The sequence below is a fragment of the Narcine bancroftii genome, chromosome 6, assembly GCF_036971445.1.
Source record: "Narcine bancroftii isolate sNarBan1 chromosome 6, sNarBan1.hap1, whole genome shotgun sequence".
Lineage (NCBI taxonomy): Eukaryota > Metazoa > Chordata > Chondrichthyes > Torpediniformes > Narcinidae > Narcine > Narcine bancroftii.
Window position 1 is genome coordinate 252,247,871 of NC_091474.1, and position 21,798 is coordinate 252,269,668.

The 21,798-nt window shown below is 40.6% G+C and overlaps 1 protein-coding gene across 9 annotated transcripts in view; it reads right to left on the minus strand.

The window, feature by feature from the left end:
* LOC138737246 (WD repeat-containing protein 26) overlaps positions 1–21,798 on the minus strand; it is a 261,475-nt gene that overhangs the window by 94,732 nt on the left and 144,945 nt on the right. For all 9 annotated transcript variants that reach the window (XR_011340851.1, XR_011340852.1, XM_069887979.1 and 6 more), the window contains exon 10: positions 20,094–20,239. Coding sequence is in view for 7 of the 9 variants with exons in the window: in XM_069887979.1 (XP_069744080.1) it covers positions 20,094–20,239 (146 nt within the window). In the remaining 2 variants the exon portion in view is untranslated. The remainder of the gene's footprint in view (positions 1–20,093; positions 20,240–21,798) is intronic.

Sequence of the window (21,798 nt, forward strand, 5' to 3'; positions counted from 1 at the left end):
GTTTTTCCTCCTTTGCCTTTTGTCAGTGAGGTGGGCTCTGCGGTCTTCTTCAAAGGAGGTTGCTGCCCGCCAAACTGTGAGGCGCCAAGATGCACGGTTTGAGGCGTTATCAGCCCACTGGCGGTGGTCAATGTGGCAGGCACCAAGAGATTTCTTTAGGCAGTCCTTGTACCTTTTCTTTGGTGCACCTCTGTCACGGTGGCCAGTGGAGAGCTCGCCATATAACAGGATCTTGGGAAGGCGATGGTCCTCCATTCTGGAGACGTGACCCATCCAGCGCAGCTGGATCTTCAGCAGCGTGGACTCGATGCTGTCGACCTCTGCCATCTCGAGTACTTCAACGTTAGGGGTGTAAGCGCTCCAATGGATGTTGAGGATGGAGCGGAGACAACGCTGGTGGAAGCGTTCTAGGAGCCGTAGGTGGTGCCGGTAGATGACCCATGATTCGGAGCCGAACAGGAGTGTGGGTATGACAACGGCTCTGTATACGCTTATCTTTGTGAGGTTTTTCAGTTGGTTGTTTTTCCAGACTCTTTTGTGTAGTCTTCCAAAGGCGCTATTTGCCTTGGCGAGTCTGTTGTCTATCTCATTGTCGATCCTTGCATCTGATGAAATGGTGCAGCCGAGATAGGTAAACAATGAGCTCTCTGAACCCTTCTCCATTAACAATGGCGTGAAGCAAGGCTGTGTTCTCGCACCAACCCTCTTTTCAATCTTCTTCAGCATGATGCTGAACCAAGCCATGAAAGACCCCAACAATGAAGACGCTGTTTACATCCGGTACCGCACGGATGGCAGTCTCTTCAATCTGAGACGCCTGCAAGCTCACACCAAGACACAAGAGAAACTTGTCCGTGAACTACTCTTTGCAGATGATGCCGCTTTAGTTGCCCATTCAGAGCCAGCTCTTCAGCGCTTGACGTCCTGCTTTGCGGAAACTGCCAAAATGTTTGGCCTGGAAGTCAGCCTGAAGAAAACTGAGGTCCTCCATCAGCCAGCTCCCCACCATGACTACCAGCCCCCCCCACATCTCCATCGGGCACACAAAACTCAAAACGGTCAACTATAAACCATATTGACCAAGATACATACAGACATATTTTCTCTTGAATATATAGTGTCATTTTCTCCCCATTTTTCCCCCTCCCTTCCCTCCCTCCCTCCCTCACCCCCTTTCCCATTTATTTGAAGTTCAATCTATAAGATACATTTAACCCGTTAAACAATGTTGTCACTTAATAAAAATAAACAAGAAATTTTACTGAGTCGGTTCTTTTCGTTATCTTCTCCTTCTGTCATTTTAGGTGGTGGAAGTCCACGATAGGATTTCTCTATTGTGTTTCATGTACGGCTCCCATATTTGTTCGAATATTGTGATGTTATTTCTTAAATTATATGTTATTTTTTCTAATGGAATACATTTATTCATTTCTATATACCATTATTGTATTCTCAAGTTGTCTTCTAATTTCCAGGTTGACATAATACATTTTTTTGCTACAGCTAGGGCTATCATAACAAATCTTTTTTGTGCTCCATCCAAATTCTTTATTTCTTATATTACTTAGGAGGAAGATCTCTGGGTTTTTTGGTATATTGCTTTTTGTGATTTTATTTAATATCTGATTTAGATCTTCCCAAAATTTTTTCACTTTCTCACATGTCCAAATTGCATGAATTGTTGTTCCCGTTTCCTTTTTACAGCAAAAACATTTGTCTGATACTGTTGGGTCCCATTTATTTAACTTTTGAGGTGTGATGTATAGCCTGTGTATCCAGTTATATTGTATCATGCGTAACCTCGTGTTTATTGTATTTCTCATAGTTCCGGAGCATAGCTTTTCCCATGTTTCATTCTTTATCTTTATGTTTAGATCTTGTTCCCATTTTTGTTTAGGTTTACCGTTTGTTTCCTCATTCTCCTTTTCTTGCAGTTTGATGTACATGTTTGCTACAAATTTTTAAATTATCATTGTGTCTGTAATCACATATTCCAAATTGCTTCCTTCTGGTAACCTCAGACTGTTTCCCAATTTGTCCTTCAAGTAGGTTTTCAGTTGGTGGTATGCAAACATTGTATCGTGAGTTATATTATATTTATCCTTCATTTGTTCAAAGGATAATAATTTATTTCCCGAAAAGCAATTTTCTATTCTTTTGATCCCTTTTCTCTCCCATTCTCTAAAGGAAAGGTTATCTATTGTGAAAGGGATTAGTTGATTTTGCGTCAATATTAGTTTTGGTAGTTGGTAATTTGTTTTATTCCTTTCTACGTCAATCTTCTTCCAAATGTTGAGCAGATGATGCAATACCGGTGAATTCCTACATTGCACCAATTTTTCATCCCATTTATATAGTATATGTTCAGGTATCTTCTCCCCTATTTTATCTAGTTCTAATCTGGTCCAATCTGGTTTTTCCCTTGTTTGATAAAAATCTGATAGGTATCTTAATTGTGCGGCTCTATAATAATTCTTAAAGTTTGGTAGTTGTAAGCCTCCTTGTTTGTACCATTCTGTTAATTTATCTAGTGCGATCCTCGGTTTCCCCCTTTCCATAAGAATTTCCTTGTCATTTTCTTTAGCTCCTTGAAGAATTTCTCTGTTAGGTGAATTGGTAATGACTGAAATAGGTATTGTATCCTTGGGAAAATGTTCATTTTAATACAGTTTATCCTTCCTATCAGTGTTAGTGGTAAGTCTTTCCAATGCTCTAAGTCGTCTTGTAATTTTTTCATTAATGGATGATAATTTAGTTTATATAGATGGCCGAGATTTTTATTTAGTTGTATACCTAGGTATCGCATTGCTTGTGTTTGCCATCTAAATGGTGATTCTTTCTTAAACTTTGTGAAATCCGCATTATTCATTGGCATTGCTTCACTTTTATTTGCGTTGATCTTGTACTCCGATACTTCTCCATATTCCTTCAATTTCCTATGTAATTCTTTTATTGATATTTCTGGTTCTGTTAAGTATATTATAACGTCATCTGCAAATAGACTGATTTTATATTCCTTCTCTTTTATTTTTATCCCTCTTATTTTATTTTCTGTTCTTATCAGCTCTGCTAGTGGTTCTATAGCTAATGCGAACAGTGAGGGAGATAGTGGACATCCCTGCCTTGTCGATCTACTTAAGTTAAATTGTTTTGATATATATCCATTTACTGTCACATTCACCAATGGCCCCTTATATAATGCTTTAATCCAATTAATATATTGCTCTGGTAGGCTGAATTTTTGTAGTACTTTGAATAAATAATTCCATTCTACTCTGTCAAAGGCCTTCTCTGCATCTAAAGCAACCACTACTGTTGGAGTTTTATTTCCTTCTACTGCATGAATTAAGTTAATAAATTTACAGATATTATCCGTTGTTCGTCTTTTTTTAATAAATCTAGTTTGGTCTAGATTTACTATTTTTGGTACATAGTCGGCCAATCTGTTTGCTAATAGTTTAGCTATTATCTTATAATCTGTGTTAAGTAGAGATATTGGTCTATATGACGTTGGTGCTAGTGGATCTTTCCCTGTCTTTGGTATTACTGTAATTATTGCTGTTTTCCATGAATCTGGTATGTTTTGTGTTTTATCAATCTGGTTGATTACTTCCAGGAGGGGAGGAACTAATAAGTCTTTAAATGTTTTATAGAATTCTATTGGGAGTCCATCCTCTCCTGGTGTTTTATTGTTCAGTAGTTTTTTTAATATGTCCTGTAATTCTTCTATTTCAAATGGTTTTATTAATTTATTTTGCTCCTCTGTTTGTAATTTCGGGTTTAGTTCAGTTTTAGTTAGAAATTCATCTATTTTGTCTTCTTTCCCTTCGTTTTCAGTTTGATATAGTTGTTCGTAGAATTCCCTGAAGTTTTCATTGATCTCCGTTGGATTATATGTAATTTGTTTGTCCTTTTTCCTTAATGCCAATACCATTCTTTTAGTTTGTTCTGTCTTAAGCTGCCATGCTAGAATTTTGTGCGTTTTTTCTCCTAGCTCATAATATTTCTGTTTTGTCTTCATTATGTTCTTCTCCACCTTATATGTTTGTAGTGTTTCATATTTTATTTTTTTGTCTGCCAATTCTCTTCTTTTAGTTGTATCTTCCTTTATTGCTAATTCTTTTTCTGTATTTGTTATTTCCCTTTCCAACTGTTCTTTTTCCCGATTGTAGTCCTTCTTCATCTTAGTTACATAACTTATTATTTTCCCTCTGATGAACGCTTTCATTGCGTCCCATAGTATAAACTTATCTTTCACTGATTCCGTATTTATTTCAAAGTACATTTTAATTTGTCGTTCAATGAATTCTCTAAAATACTGTCTTTTAAGTAGCATGGAGTTAAATCTCCATCTATACATTCTTGGTGGGATGTCCTCTAGCTCTATTGCCAATAACAGGGGTGAGTGATCCGATAATAGTCTAGCTTTATATTCCGTTTTCCTAACTCTCCCTTGAATGTGGGCTGATAACAGGAATAGGACTATCCTTGAGTATGTTTTGTGTCTACCCGAATAATATGAATATTCCTTTTCCTTTGGGTGTTGTTTCCTCCATATATCCAAAAGTTCAATTTCTTCCATCGATTTAATTATAAATTTGTTTACTTTGTTCTTTCTATTAGTTTTTTTTCCAGTTTTATCCACGTTTGAGTCCAAATTAAGGTTAAAATCCCATCCTATTGGTATGTTCCCTTGCGTATCTGCTATCTTCAAAAAGATATCTTGCATAAATTTTTGATCTTCTTCATTAGGTGAGTATACATTGAGTAAATTCCAAAATTCTGAATATATCTGACATTTTATCATTACATATCTCCCTGCTGTAACTATTATTTCCTCTTCTATTTTGATTAGTACATTTTTATTGATTAATATAGCTACTCCTCTGGCTTTTGAATTATATGATGCTGCTGTTACATGTCCTATCCAATCTCTCTTTAATTTCTTGTGTTCCACCTCAGTTAGATGTGTTTCTTGTATGAATGCTATATCAATTTTTTATTTTTTCAGTAAATTTAAGTTTCTTCCTTTTGATTTGTTTATGTAGTCCATTAATATTTAAAGTCATATAGTTCAACATAGTCATATCATACTTTGTTTTCTTTCCTTTCCGTTTCCTCATCACCACCTTCCCTTCTTATCCATTTCTGCTTTCTTTTTTTGAACACATTATAAGACAACATTTCTAAACTATAAAATATTTTCACTATTCTCATATCTAAAATTCCTTTAACCCCAATAGTCCTTCCCCTTTCTGAGTTGCCCTTTGTCCCTTGTCGGGCAACCACATCTCCCCTCTCCATTTGGATTTGCGTATCCGCTCGCAAGCGTCAACTGATTTCGCAGTGACTGTTATTCTTCCCCACCCAGCCCCCCCGAAAAGATTTCAATCTTCATATATAACAAAGGTCACTCTCTTAATTCCCTCCTTACTTCCTTTCTTCCCTTTCTTTCCCTTCTTAGTTCTTACTTATACTCTATTTATTTTATTTGTTGTCATTTTTGTTCTTGTTACATCTCGTCATCTCTCTGTCTGTTTTGTAGTTGTTCTGCCAATTTTCGTGCTTTTTCCGGATCCGAGAATAGTTTGCTTTGCTGCCCCGGGATAACTATCTTAAGTACCGCTGGGTATTTTAACATAAATTTATAACCTTTATTGCATAGGGTCATTTTTGCTGCATTAAACTCCTTCCTCTTCTTCAGGACTTATATTTGGATAGAAAATTTTTTTTTTGACCCTTGTATTCCAGTGGATTTTTGTCTTCTTTTATTTTTTTCATTGCCTTCTCCAATATATTTTCTCTTGTTGTATATCTTAGGAATTTTACTAGAATGGATCTTGGTTTTTGTTGTGTTTGTGGTTTAGGGGCTAATGTTCTGTGTGCCCTTTCTATTTCCATTTCTTCCTGTAATTCTGGCCTTCCTAGGACCCTGGGGATCCATTCTTTTATAAATTCTTACATATTTTTGCCTTCTTCATCTTCCTTAAGGCCCACTATCTTTATATTGTTTCTTCTATTATAATTTTCCATTATATCTATCTTCTGAGCTAACAGCTCCTCTTTCTTTAACTTTTTTATCAGACTCTTCTAATTTCTTTTTTAAGTCATCTACTTCCATTTCTACGGCTGTTTCTCGTTCTTCCACCTTGTCTACTCTTTTTCCTATTTCTGTCATGATCATCTCTAATCTATTCATTTTTTCTTCTGTACTTTTTCTTCTTCTTTTTATTTCACTAAATTCTTGCGTCTGCCATTCTTTTACTGTTTCCATATATTCTTTAAAAAAAATATATCCATGTACTTGCCCTTCCCTTCATCTTCCATTTCTCTGTGTTCTTCCTCCTCTTCTTCTGGGTCCACTCCAGGATCTGTGTTCTTTACCTCTGTCTCTTCTGGTTTTCTTGTTGGGTTATTTGTTTTATTTTGTTGGGTATTTTTAGGCTTCTTATTTTTATTAAAAGTGTCTTGATGTTGGTCTTCTTCCTCTGGGTTGGTCATCTGTTGTTTCTTTGATTTCCTATTTTTATTCTCTTCCTTCTTGTTCTCGTTATTTTCTATGTTTTCCTGTTGAGAGTCTTGCTGTTGTGTTGTACTTGTCTATTTCAGCTGTGGAGATTTACTCCTCAGCTGGTCCCCTCCTCCCATTGGTGTTGTTTTTGTCTTGTGCATCGCGCATGCGCGGTTGTGCACTTTTGTTTGGCTCCGTGAGCCATCTTTGTAGTCCTGAGTTCGGGGTTTGCACTGACCTCAGGGAGCGGGCTTCTCTCTCCACGGTGGGCCTCCTCGTACTCGTAAGGCCTTCACCTTCCTCCTCCGACGTCCTTCCTTCTTCTTTTCTTCCCGTTGTTTTTGGTTTTTCTTTCTTTGCTGCCATTTTCTCCACACTTTCACTTTCAATTTGTTATGGTTTCTGTGTTAGTGACTTTTGTTTTTTCTCTACCTTTTTTTTACTTTTCTGGAGAGGGCTGGAGTTCCCCTACCGGCCACTACTCCATCACGTGATTCCTCCCCAACTGGATACCAGTTGATGGATACTGGATACCAGAGTCAACTGGATACCAGAGTCTACTGGCATGTTGATCAATTGAATATTTCTGTAATTCCACAATGTTAATTAGTAAAAGATTTACTACATGGTAAAAAATTAAACCAGTCATTCCAATTGGCTGCATTTATGACTATATATCACATAAATAAAGTTTTAAGACATCAATAGAATTAAATGAGGATACAAAATCGTGAAAAGAATTATAATGCATTGCCAGGGGTGATGGGACAATAATGGACATTCAAGAGTCTTAAGTCCAAGGATGCAAGAAAAATGGAGGGTATGGGAGTGAGGCAGGGAAGGTTTAGATCGTTGAGTAGGTTTATAGAGGTCGGCACAATGCTGAGGGCTGAAGGGCCTGTAATGTGCTGTAATGTTCGATGTTCTAAAACAGATTTTCTGGATGACCCTGAACCCTTCCATGAGATATCTGCAATGAGTAATTAACCTCAGCACTCTTAATCTTTACTCTTAGTCAGGAAGACAGTCATCAGGGCATAGGAATGCTCCTCCTGCAAGATGTGGAATATGAGGGAAACTTCCAGCGTTCCTGATATCGACACCTGTGAGAAATGTCTTTAGCTGCAATTCTTATTGAACATGTCAAGGAATTAGGGCTGAGTTGGATGAACTCAGAATAATTCAGAAGCGAGAGAGGATCATACATAGTAGTTATAGTGATTTTGTCACATCTAAGGTGCAGACTGCAGGTACTGTTAGGGGAGTGGGGGGGGGGGGAAGGGATTAGCAGCTCGGTCAGTAGCACCATGAACATCTCTTAGGCTCAGCAAGAATGGGGTGTCCTCCCTGGATGTCTGAGCACATGCATGAGATTCTGAGAAGGGAGAGTGATCCCGTATTGGTATCAATGACATAGGCAGGATGGGAAAGGGGTCCTGCAGAATGATTTCAGTAAATTTAAAAAAACCAGAACTTCAAGGGTTGTAACCTGAAGATTACTACCTGTTCCATGTGCTTTTAAGGCAAGAATTAGGAAGATAGTACAATTCATTGCATAGCTAAAGAGCTGGTACTGGAGGGAGGGTGTCAGATCTTCCAGGGCATGCAGGACTTCTACAAGATAGATTACACCTAAAATAGAAGGGAACAAATATCCTCGCCAGGAGTTTTGCTTGTCCTACTTGGAAAGCTTTAAACTAGAGTGGCAGGGGAAGGTTTGTGAAGAGGTGGGGGGCTGGAATGTGTGGAGTTGGTCGGTTGCTTCAATGTCTGGTGTTATATGCTGTTTTTTTTCTGTTTTTAGTTTGTCCTTTTATCTTTGTCGTTCCTTGATTTTCCTAGGATTTGTTGCACCCCCAGTGAGCTGGATTGACCAGCTGGAAGGAGAAAATTGGATGGACTGTAGAGATGGAGCTGCTGAGGTAAAGGGGCACAAACTTGGTGGAAGTCCTTGGGGCAATAATTAATAGTATAAAATATATTTGTCTCAATGTAAATGGCTTAAACAGGTATGTGAAGAGGAAAAGGGTCTTGGCACACATCAAGAAAATGGGGGGGGGGGGGGGGGGGGTGGATCTGGCCTTCCTCCAAGAAACACATTTAACAGAATGGGAACACCAAAAATTAAAAAAAGGGGTGAGTAGGTCAGATGATATCCTCCTTGTTCGGCTTGAAGCAAAAGGGAGGGGGTAGCAATCCTGATAGGAATGAGTATTCCAGTGAGGGTGCAAAGTGTGGTCACAGACAAAGCAGGGAGGTTCGTATTAGTACACTGTCAGATATATTCGGAGTCCTGGATCTTGCTGAATGTGTATGCCCCCAACTTTGATGACAAGAAGTTTATAAAAGACACTTTCCTGAAATTGGAAGAGGGAAGGAGGAACATTTTGGTTGGGGGAGACTTTAACTTTTGCTTGGATCCTGTCTTGGACAAGACAACAAAAAAGATAACCAAAACAAAGGCCACGAGGGCTACCATTGACTGTATGAGGAGCTGAATTGGACAGATGTGTGGAGATGGAAGCATCTGAGAGAGAGGGACTATTCCTTCTATTCATAGTGACATGACTCCTACTCTAGAATAGACTTTTTCTTGGCTTTTGCCTACGTAGAGGGTAGGATCATGGAGAGTGAATATGCAGTAAGACTTTATTCAGATCATTCACCTCTGATGCTAACTATATAAATGCCAGATAAGCAGGATTTGATGTACAGACGGCGCTTTAACACATTGCTACTAAAGAAGCCGGAGTTTTGTAGTTTTGTTTGGGCACAGGTAGACATGTTCTGTGAGGCCAACTCCAGATTAATTTCTCCTGTGGGACACCCTCAAAAAATATTTGAGAGGTCAGATAATTGGGTATACCATTACAGTTAAAAAGGAGTTCATGAGGGAGGTAGAAAAATTGGAGCAGGAGATTACCAATTTAGAGTGGGCCTTCCAAGAGTCAGGCTCAGAAGAGCATTACAGGATTCCGACAAACAAGGAATTAAAATACAATATGCTCCAAATGTATAGCTTCAAAAAGGCCCTAATGAGGTCGAAACAAAAATTTTATGAATTGAGGGAAGAGGGCCTACAAGGTTCTCCCTTGGCAGCTGAGGGCAGAGCAAGCCTCAAGGATGATCAATACGATACAAATGGGGAATGGCAGGATCTCATACAAGCCAAAAGAGATCAATGAGACCTTTGGGATACTGAGGTCTTAGATAAATCTGAATTGGGAAGGGGGTCTGGCAAAGAAGACGAGTGCCTGTCAAAGTTAGAGCTATTAAATTTAGACCCTGAAGAACAGGAGGGATTAGATCTCCCCTTCAAAGAGGAAGAGATAGGGAAAGCATTGAGTTCACTACAAACTAACAAGTCTCCATGGGAGGATGTGTTCCCACCTGAGTTCTACTAGACCCATTGATGCCTCTTTTTATGGAAATGGTAGACCAGGCAGCGGAGACCCATACTCTCCCAGAATCTTTTTCGATGATTCTAAAAAAAGGAAAAGATCCACTGGTACCATACTCCTATAGGCCAATCTCATTGTTAAACACAGACAAAATACTGATCAAAGCTTTGGCGAATAGATTGGCAAAGTATCTACCAAAGTTAATCAACAAAGATCAGATGGGGTTTGTTCAAAAGAGACAGCCAGTGGATAATATTGGATGGCTGTTGAGTATAATGCATCTGGCACAGCCAAGAAATGAAAGAGTAGGGTAGGTGTAGCCCTGGATGCGGAAAAGGCATTTGATAGATTAGAGTGGGTCTTTTTATATTAAGTGCTTGAAAAATTGAGTCTAGGGCTAACTTTTATAAATTGGAGAAGGATGCTGTATCATGCGCCAAAAGTTAAAGTTATGACCAAATGGACAAATTTCGCCAGCTTTTACACTGTCAAGATCCAGGAGACAATCTCTATTTGTAATAGCCATGGAGCCCTTGGCTGAGGCTATACGCCAGGATCCATACATCAAGGGATTTGGGGCAGGTCAGGAGGAACACAAAATTAAATTATTTGTGAATGATGTGCTGATATACCTGATAGACCCAATGAACTTGCTGGCCAAATTGCATTTTATCCTAGAGGACTATGGGGAGATCTCCAGGTATAAGATTAATTGAGAGAAGTCCAAAATTATGCCACAAATGAAAAGAGATTACAGTCAATACCAGGAAAACAGTGGTTTGAAGTGGCTGCAAAATGGGATTAAATACCTAGGGGTATTGCCCATAACGCTAGTGGGCAGAGTTAATTGTGTAAAAATGAATGTGTTGCCGAGGTTTCAGTACCACTTCCAGACACTGCCCATGGCATTGCACCAGGGATTCTTTCAGAAATTGCTTTCTCACGTGCAAAGATTTTTATGGAATGGTATGGTGGCCAGGGTTTCTAAGGAGAAATTAAATTGGGATTTCAGTCTTGGCAGATTGCAATTGCTAGACTTCAAGAAATATTATTGGGCAGCCCAGTTGAGATACATCGCCTCACTCTTTGAGGGGGGAGAAGTACCATCCTGGGCACAAATTGTTCTGCACATGGTTGGGAAGAGGTAGCAGGGGACTTGATTTACAAGTGAAATGCTAAATTGGAAAGAAAGGCAGCCCATATTAAAACAAGTTATTTTCATTTGGAAGAAAATTAATCAACTTATAGGGCTCAAACTACAGATGTCTCCAAAAATACCCTTGGCTTTGAATAAATTGCTCCATGGACAGTGGGTAACAAGATCCTGGACACCTGGGGTCTGGTGCATAGAGGACTGTAATGAGCAAGGGCAGCTTATGTCATTTGAGCAGTTTAGAAATAAATATGGTTTATCAAATAAGACGTTCCATTACTATCTACAAATAAGATCTTTTCTAAGGGTCAATTTAGGTCTAACTCAGGCCCTTTCAGTATGCAGTGACATAGAGACCCTGATTGGATAGGGGGATTACATGGAAGTTTATTTCAGCAATATATTTCTTACTTCGGGCGGGGGTGCATCAAATCAAGGCAGACGTGGGAGTCGGACTTAGGAATAACGATTGAATGGCGGTGTTGGTTAGACCCGTGTCAGTTCTGCACGATGACGATCATTAATGTGCAATACAGGCTGGTGCAGTGCCACGCTCTTCACCAGCTCTATCTGACACCGCAAAAATTGAACATCTCAGACCAATGCTTCAGATGTGGCATTGCAACAGCAACTTTTGTGCACGCAACCTGGACACGTACCAAGGTGAGGCCCTTTTGAGTGGACCTGGGCGAAGCTCTGTGGAAAATCATAGGCAAAGAATTCCCACAGGATCCAGAGTTGTTCACGCTGGGAAATATGATGGACATAAGACTTACAATGAAGCTGTCCAAATTTCAAATCCAATTTGTAATGGTCACATTGGCAGTGGCCAGGAAGTGCATAGCAGCTACTAGGAAGTCCAACTCCTGCTTGAGCATTACATGCTGGAATGCAGAAATGCAGAGCTGTGTTCTCCTGAAGATTACTTATAAACTCAGAAAAAAGCACAGTACCTTCCTTAAAATTTAGAAAATGTATCTAAATTTCATAGGTGCACAGGTATAGGCTGGGCCATCCTCCCTTGCAGCCTAGCTCCATCCCATCCCAATACAAAAGAAAAAAAAGCCATGGATAGGATATTGGCCGGGTCACAGGCTGCCGGGGGCATAGCAAATTCGCAAATCTTTGATTTAGGTTTTTAACATTTGCTGTATATTATGTTGTCTGTCGTGTGTGAAAAGGCGGGGGGAGGGAGGGGTAGAAAAAGGGTTTGGATTCAACGGTGAACCTTGTACAGAAATTATGACTGTTAAGTTCTGATGAACATTGATCACTGTATGACTTTGAAATTGAAAACTGATATATAAAATATTCAAAAAAATTAGGCAGGATTTAGCAATAGTTGACTCGACACAAAGGTCAGTGTGAAACGATTGTCCAATGGGAATCATTTAAGAAGGCAATACGGAATGGCAAGGAAAAGGCATCCTGGTTTACAGGAGATATGGAGGCACAGATCAGAAAGAAAAATAATGCAAATATTAGATATATGTAGATTGGTTCAAAGAAATTCCTTGAGATGTGTGAGGAATGTAACAGCATTGAGGAGTAGTGTGGAAGAACAGAGATCTTGAGAGAACAGTGTGGAGAACTAAGAGATCTTGGGGTCATAAGCAATGAACACTCAAAGCTCCAGCACAGGTTGATGGTGGGGTTATGAAAGGCACATGATGTGTTGGCTTTCATTAACTGAGGGCTAGTGGGGTAATGTTGCAGTTAGACAAGACCTTGGTTAGACTCTATTTAGATAGTGTTTAGTTCTTGTCACCTCACTGCAGGAAGATGTGGATGCAGAGATTTACAAGGATGCTGCCTGGATTGGAGAGCATGCCTTACGGTAAGTTGAATGAACTTTCTTTTCTTCTTGAAGTGAGGGAGGATGAGGGGTGACCAGAGGAGGTGTTTAAGACGATGAGAGGCTTTGATCATGTGGATGGCCAGAGGAGTTTTCCTCGGACTAAAATGGCTAACACGAGGAGGCATAGATTTAAGGTGCTTGGGAGTAAATATGGGGGGATGCAAGAGGTGAGTTTTTCCACACAGTGGTTGGTGGGTGCATGGAAGGTACTGGCAGTACCAGTGGTGGAGGCAGGTACAATAGGGTCTTTTCAGATAGGTACATGGAGCTGAGAAAAATGGAGGCTTATGCAGTGGGGAAATTCCAGGCAATTATTGTAGCTTGTAAAAACACTGTGGGCCAAAGGGCCTGTATTGTGCTGTAGATTTTTGTGTTCTATGCTCTATGCAGGAAAATAAAGAGAGTTAAAAGAGGCTTGGAGATGGATTTGGCATACAGTGTAAGGGAGAATCCAAAAAGGTTTTGTAAGTATATTCAGAAAAAAAAGGCCATGAGACAAAAAAAAGTCCCCTGAAGGATCAGAAGAGATGCCTATGTGCAAAGCCAGAAGAAGATGAAGATCGTAAATTAATATTTTCTGAACATGAGCATGTTTACTGTTGAAAAGCATAAGCAGGAGAGAGACGTAACTAAAGATAGCCTTGGGTATGTCTGCATCAGTCATGATATAATGATGTTTATTGTCATACACATTGCACAATGTACATCCTGAATGTGCAAGATTCTTACTTGCTGCAGCCAAACAAGTATTTATAAAAACTATAATAAGAAACAAATTAAATTCAATTAAAAGAGACAATAAATGCACAAGATAGATAGTAAGCATTCAGAGTAATCCTAGTGCAATAAGAAGTGATATGGAATAGTGCCGAGAGTCAGTCCATGATTAGTGTAGCAGTGGAAGGCTCAAGAGTCTAATAGCTTTTAGAAAGTTCTGGAACCTAGAGGGTTTTCACACCCCTTCTGCCTGAAGGTAGCAGTGAGAAGAGGCTATGACTAAGGTGATTAGGGTCTTTTATGATGCTGGTTGTCTTCTTGAGATTGCCCCCCACACAGACATCCGCAGTGGATGGAGATCGGAGCCTGTGATGGACCTGGCCGTGCTTGCTACATTCTGCAGCCTTCTGTCTTCCTGAATACATGAATTCCAGTCAGTAGACTTTCCACAGTACACCTTTAGAAGTTCGATAAGAGTATCTGACCACATGCCAAATCTACTCAGACTCCTTAGAAAGCAGAGACACTAATGTGCCTTCTTCATGATTGCCTCAATGTGCTGGTTCCAGGAAATGGACTCACAGGAACCTGATGCAGACACGTGGATTAACTCTCAGTCTCTCAGTATCCTAAAATCAACAATCAGCTCCTTACTCTTGGTGAAACTGAAAGCAAGATTGTTCACCTGGCAGCTCACAACCAGGTTCTTCAGTCAGAATATAGGGAGGAGATCATTTCCGGTTCACCAACCAACAACAGTGGTGTCATCACAGAATTTGTAGATCGAGTTGAACCTGAACTTGACTGGTGAACATGGAATAGAGTAGGGGACTAATCACACAGCCTTGGGATGTCCCTGTGTTGATTATCAGTGTGGAGGACGTGAATGAGGAAGCTGAGGGTCCAGTTGTGGATGAATAGACAAGAGTCCCAGGTCCTTCAGCTTGGTCATGAGTACTGCTGGTTTGGTGATGTTAAACACCAAGTTGTTGTGAGTGGACAACAAGCTGATATAGGTATTGCTGACGCGATCTAGCACAGTGGAGGGCTAGCGAGATAGTACCTGCCTTTGATCTGTTGTGTTGATAGGTGAACTGGAGTGGGTCCAGATTCTTCAACACCATCAACACCAGTATCACTGGTTGATACTCAATGAGGCACATCACCTTGTCCTTCTTGGGGACTGAAATGATGGATGCCCTTTAGAACCAGGTGGGGACGACTGAGCACTGTACTGAGAGGTTGAAAATCTCTGCAAAAACCCGAGCCAGTTGGTTTCCACAGGTAGACCACCTGGACCAGACGCTTTCCAAGGATTCACTCTCCTAAAAGCTCTGTTCACCTCAGAGACCCTCAGAGACCGCGGGCCCCCACAGTCACTAGGACCCATGAGGATCCTTTTTATTTTTGAATATTTTATTTAAGAATTTTAAAACCACATCCATGTATACATAATCAAGAAAAGTTAAAAAAAAAATAATTAAGGTACATAAGTGATGTGACGACCCCTCGTCGCTCCCCACTTCCCTTCCCACCAACCATCCCCTAAAATATCAAAGAAAAGAAAGGAAAAAGAAAAGAGTGAGGAGAATGTCAAAAATAAACCCAGGTCATCACCCTCCATACCCCTCCCATCCACGTACCTGTCCACATTCCTTTAAATGTAAGAATCAAGCCCACATTCACCACTTCAGCTGGCACCTCATTCCACACCCCCACCCCTCTCTGTGTGAGGAAGTTCCCCCTAAACTTTTCCCCTTTCACCTTAACCCATGTCCTCTGGTTTGTATTTCACCTGCCCTCAGTGGAAAAAGCTAATCTACATTTTTTTCCATCCCCCTCATCATTTTAAATTCCTCTATCACATCTCCCTCATTCTTTTACACTCCAGGGAATAAAGTCCTCACCTGTTGAACCTTTCCCTGTAACTCGTATGCCAAAAGCTTTCTTTATAACCCGATCCATCCGTGACACCACTTTCAGGGAATTATGTATCTGTATTCCCAGATCCCTCTGTTCTACCGCACTCCTCAACGCCCAACTATTTATTGTATATATCCTTTCTTGGTTTGTTATTCCAAAATGCAATACCTTACACTTGTCTGCATTAAATTCCATCCGCCATTTTTCAACCCTTTTTTCCAGCTGGTCCAGATCCCTCTGCAAGCTTTGAAAGCCTTCGTCACTGTCCACAACGCCTCCATCTTAATGTCATCTGTAAACTTGCTGATCCAATTGACCACATTATCATCCAGATCATTGATATAGATGAAAAATAACAATGGCCCCAGCACCGATCCCTGAGGCACCACTTGTCTCATGCCTCCAGTCTGAGAAGCAAATATCCACCTTTACTTTCAGACTTCCAAACAGTTGCCGGAACGTGGACAACAACTTATAACAGCATATAGAAAAGGGGTGTCAGAAGGGCAATGTTATGGTGGTCATGGGGGATTTTAACTTGCATGTAGATTGGGAAAACCAGGTTGAGACTGGATCTCAAGAGAGAGAATTTAGTAGAATCCCTACAAAATGGCTTTTTAGAAATGTTGATGAGTCCAATAGGGGATTGGCTGTACTGGATTGAGTGTTGTGCAATGTACCAGAGGTAATTAGAGACCTTAGGGCAAATGAACCCTTAGGGGGCAGTGATCACAATACAACTGAATTCAATTTGAAATTTAACAAGAAGAAATGAAAGTCAGATGTGTTGGTACTTCAGTGGAATGATATTTCAGTGGCCCAGCGAGTGAGTGGCACAGAGAAAGAATAGAGCACTGAGGCTTTGGCTCGACAGGCCTTGGCGTGGAGAGGTTGAGGCACAGGTAAAAGGGGTAATATAATTTAACATAAGCACAGGGGTTCACTTCAGCTGCAGCTCCTGATAGGCTGCATGATGGCACTGGAGCTGCGCGTGGACTCACTTTGGAGTATCCGGGATGCGGAGAATGTGGTGGATTTCACATTTAGTGAGTTGGTCACATCGCAGCTTAAAAGACCAACAGCAAGAGTAATAACAGGAAGGCAGTGGAGGAGCCTCCTGCAGTCGTCACCCTCCAAAACAGATATACTGCTTTGGATATTGTTAGGGGAGATGGCCCATCAGGAGAAGGCAGCAGTAGCCAGGATCATGGCAATAGTTATAGGAGATTCTATAGTAAAGGGAACAGATAGGAGCTTCTGTGGCCACAAAAGCGTCTCTCAGATAGTGTGTTGCCTCCCAGGTGCAAAGGTCAGGGATGCCTCAGAGCAGCTTTAGGACATTCTACAAGGAGTCATTAAGGATTAAATAGCAAGACACTTAGAACGAAGAGTTGCATCAGGCAGAAGCAGCATAGATTCAGAAAGGGCAGGTCTTGTTTGACAAATTTTCTGGAGTTCTTTGAGGATATAATGGGTGGGGTAGGTAGAGGGGATCAGGTCGATGTTGTCTATTTGGATTTCCAGAAGGCGTTTGATAAGGTACACACAAGAGACTTATCAATAAGATACAAATGAATGGAGTCAGGGAAGTATATTGACAGGGATTGAGGATTGGTTAACTGACAGAAGGCAGAGAGTTGGGATAAATGGGTGTTTTTCTGATTGGCAGACAGTGGGAAGTGGGGGGACCACAGGGTCGGTGCTGGGCCCTCAGCTGCTCACCACTTACATTGATAATATGGAAATGGGGACAGAGGATCGTGAAGCCAAGTTTGCAGATGATACTAAATTGAGTGGAAAAGCAAATTGTACAGAGGATGTGGAGAGGCTGCAGAAGGACCTAGTTAAGTTAGGTGAGTGGGCAAAGGAACCGCAGAAGGAGGATAATGTTGGTAAACGCGAGGTCATCCACTTTGGTAGAAAAAATCAAAAAGTAGCTTATTATTTAAATGGTGGAAAACTGCAGCATGCTGTAGTGCAGAAGGACTTGGGAGGGCTTGTGCATGAATCACAAAAGTTGGGTTTCAGGTACAACAAGTTATCAAGAAGGCTAATGGAATGTTGGCCTTCATCGCGAGAGGAATTGAATTCAAGAGCAAGGAGGTCATGCTGCAACTATACAAGGTCTTGGTGAGGCCGCACCTGGAGAACTGTGTGCAATTCTGGTCTCCGGACTTGACAAAGGAGGAGATATTGGCCTGGGAGGCAGTCCAGAGGAGGTTCACCAGGTCGATCCTGGAGAATAGGGGATTGACCTATGAAGAGAGACTAAATTGTCTGGGATTATATTCAAATTCAGAAGAATGAGAGGAGATCTTATAGAAACATATAAAATTATGAAAGGGGTAGATAAGATAGAGGCAGGAAAATTGTTTTCACTGGTAGGTGAGGCCAGAACTCAGGGACACAGCTTCAAGATTCAGGGGAGTAGAATGAAGGTGGAGATGAGGAAAAAATTTTTCCCAGATAGTAGTGAATCTATGGAATTCTCTGCCCAGGGAAGCAGTTGAGGCGACTTCATTAAAACTTATTTAAGGTTCAGTGGGATAGATTTTTATATAAAAAGAGGAATTAAGGGATATGGGAAAAAGGCAGGTAGGTGGAGTTGAGTCAATGATCAATCAGCCATGATCTTAATGAATGACAGAACAGGCTCGACGGGCTGGATGGTCTAATCTTGCTTCTATTTCTTATAATTTATAGAGTGGCTTAAGAGAGGAACTGGCCAAAGTAGATTGGAAGGGGCACTAGTAGGGAGGATGGTAGAGCAGCATTGGATGGGGTTTCTACAAGAAATGAGGAAGGGTGCAGGATCAATACATGTCAAAGTGAGGAAATGTTTCAATGGGAAAATGTCGCAACTGTGGCTGACAAGGGAAAAGCAAAAGAGAGGGCATACAATGAAGCAAAAATTAGTGGGTAGATAGAGGATTGGTAAGTTTTTAATAATGCAGAAGGCAACTAAAAAACTCATATGAAGGGAAAAGAGGAAGTATGAAAGTAGACTGGCAAATAATATCAAATAGAATACAAAAAGCTTATTCAAAGATATAGAGAGGAAAAAAAGGTATGAATAGGAAAAGGACAATGAGAAACTGACACAGGAGAAATAATAATGGGAGACAAGGGGATGGTAGAGGGGCTAAATTAGTATTTTGTATCGGTCCTCACTGAGGAAGACATCAACAGCGTGCCAGATGCCTAAAGAGATCAGGGAAGGAAAGTGAGTACAGTTACTATTGCAAGGGAGAAAATGTTCAGAAAGCTGAATGGTCTTTGGGTAGATAAGTCTCATTGACCAGTTGAATTGCACCCTTGGGTTCTGAAAAATTTAACTATAGAGATTGTGGGGGCATTGGTATTGATCTTTCAGGGATCAATTGATTCTAGCTTGATTCCGGAGGACTGGAAAATTGAAATGTCACCCCAAAATTGGGAGGAGCAAAAAGGAAGTTAGCCTGACATCAAGGGCAGAAAGGAAGTTAGCCTGACATCAGTGATTGGGAAGATGTTGGAGTCGATTATCAAGAATGAGGTAATGGCGTACTTGGAGGCACCTGATAAGATAGGCCAAAGGCAGCATGGCTTCCTTAATGGAACATCTTGTTTGATAAACCTAGTGGAATTTTTACTACAATCACAGTGTCTGCAGACTTTATGTTTCACTCAGAGTAGAAAGTTGTTTCCCATGGAAGAGACTCTGGGACAAGAGGGTGCAACTTCAAAAATGAAGGGCATCCACTTAGAATAGAGATATGGAGAAATTTCTTTAGCAAGAGGGTTGTGAATTTGTGGAATTTATTGCCACAGCCAGATGTAGAGGCCAAGTCATTGGTGCATTTAAGGCAGAGATTGGTATGTTCTTAATTAGTCAGGGTTCAAAGGTTTTGGGGAGAAGGCCGGGCAGTGGGGCTGAGTGAGAGAATGGATCAGCTCATGATTGAATGGCAGGGCAGACTCAATGGGCTGAATGGCCTCATTCTGCTCCTATATTTTATGGTCTTATGGACTGCAGATGCAATTCAATTTGGAGAAGAACAGGCTAAGGGGAGACCTGATGGAAGTTTATAAAATTATGAGAGGCATAGATCGGGCAAGTAGTCAGAATAGATTTTCCTGGGTAAAACTGTCTCATGATAGGAGATGTGTGTTTAAGTTGAGGGATGAAAGTTTAAAGGAGATGAGTGGGAGATGCCTGGAATGAGTTAGTAGGAGTTTTGTAGAAGCAAAATCAATAGTAGCTTTTGAGGCTTCTAGATAGACATGAATATGCAGGGAACAGAGAAGAATGTATCATGAGTAAAGCAGTAAGAGTTTTAGATTAATTTTGGCATCAGGTCTGGCATAGATATCATGGGCTGAAGGACATCTTTCTGTCTGTACTTTTTTTTGTTGGATGCAATACAGAACCCTGTATACTAGAAACTGTATAATGTATTCACAACTGGTGTCCGCCACTACATCTATTAAAATGGCATTAGATATTAGATCTTTAATTTCAGGCTGAATAGCTGAGTCATAATAGCTTACATATTCCTATCAGTCAGGTCCTCAAAGTTGTAGCTTCGTATCCTTTGATGTGTATCTGAGGCAAGAACTGTTTTCCCATCATTTAGACACCATAAGCACTGCACTCGCACACCTTCCCACGTATCCAGCAGATTTCCCTCCAAATCCTAGCAGAGACACAAATAAAGTTAGTAAAGCTTCTCCAGTTTTGCATCGCTGGAGCCTAATTCTGTCCGCATTACACTTCTTTTCCAAACCCATGTTTACATATTCACAAGGAATAGGTGATACTAGACTATTTCAACTACACACTGAACAAGATCTATCTGCAGGAAAACTGAAATTATGCTGGAGAGTGCAGAAGAAATTCACCAGGATGTTGCCTGGATTGGAGGACTTTAGCTGTGGGAAACGACTGGATAAACTGGCCTTGGTTACTCGATAATCATTATCCTCCAAGACCATCGTGCTTTACAATTTTTATACAATATTTCAAAATATAGCAATACATTTTTATTACTGCATGCCCATATTGACTGCTGGTTCACAACCATGTTGATAAATATTGTTACGAGCCCAGAGGACCCCAAAACCCAGCAGCAATAGATATTCACCAAGACAAATGGTTACTTAAACAAAAGCTGGTTTTAATTATCTTTAAACATGAAAAAAGAATCAAAATTTAACTTATTACTATTAACTTAACGAACCTAACTTAACCCCCTTCTAATTCTACCCATGTATGTAAGTTTAGAAAAGTTATTTAATTCACTGTCCAACCTCACTTCTCATTCCTTCAAGTTCACTGGTTGCAGGCAATTCTTATACTGTGGACAGAACTTAACATTTATAAGTTTCACCAGGCTTTGGTGCTTGAAAGGTAAATGGTTACCACTCAGGAAGGTTCTTGTCAGTTTTCAGAGAGAGATTTGTTGTTCCTGGACACAACCTGATCCCTTTTAATCAGCCACGCCAGTGTCTTGCTGAAGAAACTTTCACAATCAGGGTTCTCCAGATGATAACCTCTTTCTTTCAGGTCACCACAGAGTTTGTTTTTGTTTCCCTTATTTCAAGGGAAACATTAGGCAGCCAGCCCTCTCCTCTTGCATGGACCACAAGGACTTTGACCAGGCTGAACTAGAACTCACAACCCATCTGCAAAATGGGGTTTTCCACAAGCTCGCCAGCTTGTCCTGTTCTAGTCCCAGCTGCTGCTGCTGCTGACCATAAAACTGCAGAACTGATCTCTCTCTCTCTCTATCTGATTGAATTTTTTGAAGAGGTGACTAGGAATGTGGATGAGGGTAGCGCAGTGGATGTTGTCTATATGGACTTCAGTAAGGCCTTCGATAAGGTACCACATGGAAGGTTAGTTAAGAAGGTGCAGTCTTTAGGTATAAGTTTTGAGATAGTCAAATGGATTGAACATTGGCTGAAAGGGAGAGGCCAGAGAGTGGTAGTGGATAATTGTCTGTCAGGTTGGAGGCCGGTGACCAGTGGTGTGCCTCAAGGATCTGTATTGGGCCCATTGTTGTTCGTTATATACATTAATGATCTAGATGATGGGGTGGTGAATTGGATGAGTAAATATGCAGACGATACTAAGATAGGTGGAATAGTGGATAATGAAGAAGGTTTTCAAGGATTGCAGAGGGATTTGGGCTGCTTAGAAAAGTGGGCTGAAAAATGGCAGATGGAATTTAATGCTGATAAGTGTGAGGTGCTT